Raw genomic sequence first — 8,875 nt, forward strand, 5'->3', positions numbered from 1 at the left:
AACCTAAGTGGTCATTGACAGGTGAGTGGATAAAGAGGTGATATATATACAGAAAAGAATATTACTCAACTATTAAAAAGAATGGAATAAGGTCATGTGCAGCAACATGGATGGACATATAGATTGTCATACTAAGTGAAGTAAGACAGAGAAAGACAAACACAGTATGATATCACTTTTATGCAGAATCTTAAAGAAGATAGACATGAACTTATAAAACAAAAAAAAGACTTGCAGGCTTAGGGAATGAACTTACTATTACCAGGGGAGAAGGACGGAGGGGGAGGAATAGACAGGGAGCTTGTGACTGACATGTACACACTGCTGTATATGAAATGAATAACTAGCAAGGATATACTGTGTAGCAAAGGGAACTCTGCTCAGTATTACTAACAACTTAAATGGGAGAAGAATTTGAAGATTAATAGATACAAAAACATATTACTGAATCACCTTGCTGTAAACTGAAGACTAACACAACATTGTTACCAATTACACTCTAAAATAAAATAAGTTGACTGACAGGTGATCTTTCAGAACTAGCAAGAAAGAAATTTATTATAAGTATAACAAATAAGTTATGTGTATTTCATAGAAAAGAAAATCAAGCTAGCATGCTTAAAAAATACCCTAAGATCACTCAGCTTGTGCAGACAAAAATCAAATTGGAATTCTATATTCCAAATCACAAGTGTTCTGTTCTTTTTTTTCCCCCTTCACTTCAACTCTGACCAATTATAGGAAAATGAAGCCAATCATTTTATACATATTTGTCCCAAACTTCTGCATCGACAATATCATCCACACCTAGGGCTAAATTTCCATCACTGAGCAAAGGACTTTTTAATATACAGCTTCAGTCCTGATTTCTCTCCTGGATTTCACTAATCTGTCTTCACCTGAAAGTCTAACCATCCACGCAGTCATCTAACTTACATCATTACCTTCATGAAGTCATCATCCTTAAGCTTCTCCTCTATTTCAATCAATGGTTGCATCAGAGTTCTTTACTTATACTAGTAGAATCATTGTTGATGACTATCCATATGTGAAAGATCCTCAAATCCAATACTATAACCATGAAGTTTCCATATTCATCCTATCTTTTCATCCCATTGCTTTCTAAGTCTTCACTGCCTCTATGTACACTGTCTCCAAGGTCCTCTAATTCATTTCTCCCATTCTCAATTGATCCTCTATACTGTCGAAAGGCCAATCTTTCTAAACTTAACATCTTAGCCTGATCACAAGACAAGAGTATAAGAAAATATTCACTGACCTGCTCTTTCTACAGAAAAAAGCCCAGTATGATAGGATTGTTGACAAACAGGCTTCATCAAACCATTTCACCTGCATCTCTTAAAGGAATGCTCATCAAAGTCCTGAGGGGATCTCTCTCTTCCCTCGCCTTTGATAATAAAAAGTACTAGCAATTGGTTGCTCGTTTTTAATTTGTTTTCTCATCTGATTGTCACAGCTTCACAATGTACTCATTGCAGCGTCCATCTTCCAAAGCACAGGCCAAGTTCTCATATGGAAGAAGCCACTAGCCTTGACTTCCAATTTCCTCTTTTTATCATATGTAAAAAGAAATAAATAATGGTAACACCACCCTAATACTAAATGTATTAAAATGTATTAAACATGTATTAAATGTGTTAAAATAATGTATTAAATGTAATAAAATAACCAATTACGAAATACTAGTCATAGGAAAAAGCTGACTTAAAACTCAACATTCAAAAAACTAAGATCACAGCATTTGATTCCATCAATTCATGGCAAGTAGATGGGGGAAAAGTGGAAACTGTGACAGATTTTATTTTCTTGGGCTCCAAAATCACAATGGATGGTGACTGCAGCCACGAAATTAAAAGATTCTTACTTCTTGGAAGAAAAGTTATGAGAAACCTAGACAGTATATTAAAAAACAGAGACATTACTTGGCCAGCAGTGGTCCATATGGTCAAACTTGTGGTTTTTTCCCAGTAATCATGTACAGATGTAAGAGTTGGACCATAAAGAAGGGTAAGCATCAAAAAATTGATGCTTTCAAATTGTGATGCTGGAGCAGATTCTTGAGAGTCCCTTGGACAGCAAGGAGATCAAACCAGTCAATCCTAAAGGAAATTAATCCTGAATATTCATTGGAAGGACGGATGCTGAAGCTGAAGCTTTAGTACTTTCACCACCTGATCTGAAGAGCCAGTTCATTGGAAAAACACTAATGCTGGGAAAGATTGAGGGCAGAAGGAGAAGGGGACATCAGAGGATGAGATGGTTGGACGGCGTCACTGACTCAATGGATGAGTTTGAGCATATTTCAGGATATAGTGAAGGACAGGGAAGCATGGTGTGCTGCAGTCCAGGGGGTCTCATAGAGTCAGATATGACTTAGCAACTGAACAAGTCACAGGCAATAAAAATAATGAGCAATCCACCATTAACTATTATGTGGACTATGGAAGTTTATTAAAATCAGGCAGACCAAACCACAATACTAACACCTATAATGGTATCAGAAGACTTAAGAGGTCTTCACAAAGTGAAGTTATAATCATAGGCTTATAGATACTTGGTGAAGTCAGTTTCAGAAAAGTACCTACTTGGAGATAATAAACCCAAGGCCAGATAACATAAAATTTTTAAAGGAATGCAAATTTTACCTTAGGAAGGCTGCATATAGAAATAGAGTTTTGGGGGCTTGGTTAAGTTCTACTTCCTCATTCATACATCAGATTCTCTCTGACCTTATGAAGACAGTGAACGTCTAATCTTTGAAGGAAGGCAGATGAGTCAGTATGACAAGTTGGAATTGATAATTATCTTAAGCCTCATCACTGTGTTAGTTTTTATTTATATATACTTATGATACCTCCATTCTTTCACCTTTCTATTATTGCTCCAATGGCCATAAATCATGTCTTTCAAAAATTATTATCAGATAATTATTGATCAGTTCATTGACTCCAATCTAACTACCTGAGGTTGTTCCTCTTTGGACAAACTAGATAAATCTTTGTTATAATTTGCTAACACATCCTAAAACTAATCCCAGTACACCTTCTATCTCTTTCTTCTATACCAGTGGGCAGTCCTCAACTTGAGTCCAAGGCCTTAAAACAATTCTACAGATATTATTAATGATTCCATGATAAAAAACCAATAAGTTTTGTACATTTAGCCATCTGGCCCAGACAGGGATTACAAATGCTGTGAAAGTTTCTATGTATATATTTTAATTTTTGTATATTGTGGTTTATATAATATTTCACATTTTTCAATATTTTATACCCATTTAATAGACTTTCATTATTGTAACATCTATAACACAGATTTCATGTCTTTTTTTTTCCTAAGTGTTAATGAGTTCATCGATACCATTGGATTTAAGGAACCAGGTGTCTGGAATAACAGAATTAAACAGAGTACTAATAGTTTCTGAATATTCATTGGAAGGACTGATGCTGAAGCTAAAGCTCCAATAGTTTGGCCATCTAATGAGAAGAGTAGCCTCATTAGAAAAGACCCTGATGCTGGGAAAGATTGAAGGCAGGAGGAGAAGGGGATATCAGAGGATGAGATGGCTAGATGGCATCACTGACTCAGTGGACATGAGTTTGAACAAGCTCCAGGAGATAGTGAAGGACAGGGGAGCCTGGTGTGCAGCAGTCCATGGGGTCACAAGACTCAGACACTACCAAGCAACTGAACAACACCAGCAACTAGTAGTTTCACTGAAACACCGTTTATCGTCTTGTGAATTTACCAAAAATAAATAAATAAATAAAAAGTCAGCATCTGAAGACTAACAACATGCCATTAAACTATCTGATATTTTTTTCCTTGGTTGGCACTCATCCACTCTACTTCTATTCAGGATATATTTCTGCAGATATTTTATATCTGTATATAGATGCTCACATCACACACACACATATATGCATACAGAAACATATCCACACATTTAAACCACAGCCACACATTTAGAGAATATGCAATTATTTTTATTCCATTTAGTTATGTTAAAAAAGAGTTCATACTAGTTTGCTAATTCTGTCATAACAAAACATCAGAGACTGGGTGGCTTAAACAACAGAAATTTATCAGGTCATAGATTTGGAAGCTAAAAGTCCAAGATTAGGATGTTATCAGGTTTAAAGTCTTCTGAGGCCTCTGCTTGGCTTCTAGAGAGTCACCTTCTCATTATGTGCATTCAAATTTTCTTTTCTAAAAATGACACAAATCAGATTGAATAAGGACCTAAAATAACAGCCTCGTTTCAATTTAACCACCTTTTTAAAGGTCGTATCTTCAAATATAGATGCATTCTGAGGTACTGGGTATGTGTGGGAGTGGAGGATGGGGGGCTAGGCCTTCAACATTAGAGTTTTGAAGGGACATAATTCAGCATTAAACAGAGGCTAATAGTAAATTAGCTAAATATCTAGTAATTCAATTCACATGTTGTTGTTGTTGTTGTGTCAGTTCTTGCTGTTCAGTTGCTCAGTCATGTTCAACTCTTTGCAACCCCATGGACTGCAGCACTCCATTGAGTAATGCTATCCATTGAATCGGTGTTGCCATCCAACCATCTCACCCACTGTCATCCCCTTCTCCTTTTGCCTTCAATCTTTCCCAGCATCAGCGTCATTCCTAATGAGTCGGCTCTTCACATTAGGTGGCCCAAGTTTTGGAGCTTCAGCTTCAGCATTAGTCCTCCCAATGAATATTCAGGATTAATTTCCTTTAGGATTGACTGGTTTGATCTCCTAGCAGTTCAAGGGACTCTCAAGAGTCTTCTCTAACACCACAGTTCAAAAGCATCAAGTCTTCAATGCTCAGCCTTCTTTATGATCCAACTCTTCACATCCATTTGTATATTACATGTACACAATTTTGAACACTCACCAACATACGAACTTAATGTTATATTTACAATGTTATAATTACATTGTAAATTTATATTGTACATATATATGACAAAGTCATATTTACAATGAAGTACCACCTCACACTGATGAGAATGGCCATCATCAGTATGTCTACAAACAATAAATGCTGGAGAAGCTGTGGAGAAAAGTGAACCCTCCTACACTGTTTGTGAGGATGCAGATTGGAACAGCCACAATGGAGACCAGTATGGAAGTTCTACAAAAAACTAAAAATACAGTTGCCATAGAACATTGCAATCGACTCCTGGATATGTATACAGAGAAAATGCTAATTCAAGAAGATACATGCACCCCAATGTTCATAACAGCAATATTTGCAATAGCCAAGACATGGAAGCAACCTAAGTGCCCACTGACAGATGAATGAATAGGAAGATGTGGAACACATACATACACAGTGTAATGTGACTCAGTTCTAAGAGGGTAATGCAATATCATTTGCAGCAATATGACTGGACCTAGAAACAATTATACTAAGCGAAGTAAACTAGAGAAAGACAAATAGATGATACCACCAATTTGTGGAGTCTACAAAAAAAATGATTAAAATGAATTTATTTACAAAATAAACTCACAGACACAGAAAACAAGCTTATCATGACCAAGAAAAGAAAGGAGGATGATGGATAAATTGAGAATTTGAGATTAATTGATTGCTGTTGTTGTTTAGTTACCATGTTGTGTCTGACTCTTCTGCAACCCCATAGACTATACAGCCCACCAGGCTCCTCTGTCTATAGGATTTCCCTGGCAATAATCCTGGAGTAAGTTTCCATTTCCTTTTCTAGGGGATCTTTTCAACCCAGTGATAGAATCTGTGCCTCCTGCATTGTCAGGCAAATTCTTCACCACTGAGCCACCAGAGAAGCCTGAAGTTAATAGATACCCAATTACTTAATACTACACACAAAACAGATAAATAACTAGGACCTACTATACACATAGGGAAATATATTCAATATCTTATCACAACCTACTTTGGAAAAGAATCTGGACAAGAATCTGAAAAATACACACACACACACATAACTGAATTATTTTGTTATACACTTGAAACAATATTAATCAACTATACTTCAATTTTTAAAAATTTTACATGTAATTCCCGCCCTGATTCCCCCTCCAACCTCCCCTCCACCCAATTCCTCGGCTGATTCATGTCAATGTATGACAAAAACCACTACAATATTGTAAAGTAATTAGCCTCCAACTAATGAAAATAAATGGGGAAAAAAATTTTTAGAAAGAAATCAAAATAACACTAAACCAACAAAAACAGTTATATTTAACCCTATAACCCCAAATAAAAATTAAAATTTGTCATTATGAGACTATTTGTTTAAGATCAGATAAACTTATGTATGATACATTGATATTAGACTCTCAGTGATTAGTCAAAGGAGAGACTTAGAATATTGCACATCACATTTAAAAATGAGTGTCTACCCCAATTATCTCCTGATATAGAGAGAGAGCACTAAATATCCCTTAATGTTGATAGATATCATTTGCTACTAGAGACTGAAAGAGCACAAACAGAGTTCCTAACCAGCAATTTTTTCACAGCCACTTTCACTTCTCTGTTCCGTAAATTATAAATGATAGGATTCAGCATGGGAGTTAAGCCAATATATACCAAAGCTATAAATTTATCTACTTCCTGTGAATCTATAGTTGACGGCTTCAGGTACATAGAGAGAGCTGTCCCATAGAATAAAACCACTACACTCAGGTGGGCTGCACATGTTGAAAAAGCTTTGCTCCGACCATCCAGAGAGCTGATTCTTAGGATGCTAGAGAGGATGAATGCATAAGAAATACAAATGAGGAGCATTGGCATAGGAAGAAGAAGTACACTGATCACCAGCATGATTAACTGCACCTTGGAAGTGTCTACACAAACCAGTCTCAGGACGGCCAGAATCTCACAAGTGAAATGATTGATGACACTCCTTCCACACAGTGACAGCTGCAACACAGACACAGTTTCCACCAGGGCAGTGAAGGAGCCTGTCACCCACGAGCCAGCTGCAGTCTGAACACAAATCTTCTTGTTCATGATGATGGGGTATCTCAGGGGGTTGCAGATGGCCACATATCGGTCATACGCCATCACGGATAAGAGCACACACTCAGTGGAGCCCATGGCCAGAGAGAAGTACATCTGGGCAGCACACCCTGAGAATGAGATGGTGCTTTTCCCTGAAACAAAGTTTGCCAGCATTGGAGTCAGGGCAGAAGAAGTATACCAGATGTCCAGACATGACAGGTTGCTGAGGAAGAAGTACATGGGTGTGTGCAGGTGAGATTCCAGGACACTGACTGAGATCAGAATAATATTACCCAGTAAGGAGATCAAGTACATCAGCAAGCACAGCACAAATGTGATGACTTCAAGTTGGGAACAGTGAGTAAATCCCAGAAAAATAAAATTAGAAACGACTGTTGCATTGGTCTTGTCCATTTTATTCTTCTTTGTTCAACTGTAATAGTGAATAAAAGTATACATGGCCTATGTTTAAAATTTACACTCTACCAACTTTCAAGGAGTTTTTGGTAGAGGAACTTCAAAGGGAGCGTTGCCTTCCAATATTACTAGCAATATTCATTCATTCATTCAACATTTACTGAATGCACTCTAAGGCACTGAGAATCTACAGTGAAGTTTTTCAAGTTCTTCTGTCAAGCAAATCAAAATCAAATAAAAGACACACTCAAGTAAACTAAAAGTTACAAGAACATGATATACATATGCCCCAAGGTATGAGGCGAACATAGAGACAAATGCTAACCTATGTCAGGGGTATTGCTTAGTAAGATATTTTGAGATTTGTTTTAATCAAAATATGAAGTGGCCTCAGTCAAGGTAAAGATCAGAAGACATTTCTGGGCAAAGAAACATTTTTTTGTTGTTGTACAAGTTGTAACAGGAAAGGTTTTGGTTGCATTCCAAAAAGTTTCAAATTATGTGGGAAAAAATAAAAAAACACACATGGAAATGCCACACACTAAGGAATATAAAGAGGACATTAGCAAGTGTCCACTCACTCTAACGCTATGTGATATCTATCTTCAAGAAGGCATTTTTGACTATGGAACAATCTTGAACCCATCCTTTATTAGAAGGTTAAGTAATTCATAATGTAAAGCAAATTATTTACAATATATCTCACGACTGATCACATATGGAAGTAAGTTTGAAAACCACTGTCTTTCAAGATAGAGTTCAAACAAATTCAGTCACAAATTACGCCAGACTCACATTCTCATCTCTCCGTACTTCTCTGATCTCATCTTCCAGTACTCTAATTCTACCTTCTGGTCTAAAACAACAACCACTCTGTGGTTCCACATTCTTAGCATGCCAATTGATTTTTTATATATTTTAATCTACAATTATCTATCTGAAGTACTTTTCCTTCCCGGCCCCAATCTTAATTTTCTTCAATACATCAATTAGTTATCAAAACTATATTCATAAATCATAAGCTTCGTTCTTTGTACAGTTACGTTGTTCAAGTATATCACACTGACTATACCCAGATAAGCACATCCCTATTGCCGTTGCAATGGACACTAAGCTTGTGAAGGGATTGTTCCTGACAATACTAGCAAAGTAATAAGTCATGTTTAAGATTTTTAATTAAATATGCCTGCTTTGAACATGGCAAGTTTTTGATACGTGTTAAGATAAGTGCATTTCCACTGTGGTTCTCTGTGTCAACATAAAAGCCTGAAGACCTCTGAACTTGTTATACACATCTGCAAATTTCTCTGATCTTAAAGAAACTAGTTGAATTAAGAAACGAAATGATTAGCTCTTAGTTTTAAGTATTTGATATACAGTCATATGTGAAAAAGACAATGATCACTTGTGCTCTTAGAAGAGGAAGAAATACTTTCCAAAAGGTCATCTTCTG

General features: G+C 36.5%; 1 protein-coding gene across 1 annotated transcript; it reads right to left on the reverse strand.

Moving 5' to 3' along the window:
* Positions 1-6,459: 6,459 nt before the first annotated feature.
* Positions 6,460-7,419, reverse strand: LOC136176327 (olfactory receptor 13F1-like). Its single transcript, XM_065946504.1, has one exon. The coding sequence runs from the start codon at positions 7,417-7,419 to the stop codon at positions 6,460-6,462; it is 960 nt and encodes a 319-aa protein (XP_065802576.1).
* Between the last annotated feature and the right edge of the window lie 1,456 nt (positions 7,420-8,875).

Source organism: Muntiacus reevesi, chromosome 10, assembly GCF_963930625.1.
Source record: "Muntiacus reevesi chromosome 10, mMunRee1.1, whole genome shotgun sequence".
Taxonomy (NCBI): Eukaryota; Metazoa; Chordata; class Mammalia; order Artiodactyla; family Cervidae; genus Muntiacus; species Muntiacus reevesi.

Bases quoted from the DNA above. Each gene is read 5' to 3' on its own strand.
- LOC136176327 (XM_065946504.1), bottom strand. From the start codon at position 7,419: ATGGACAAGACCAATGCAACAGTCGTTTCTAATTTTATTTTTCTGGGA.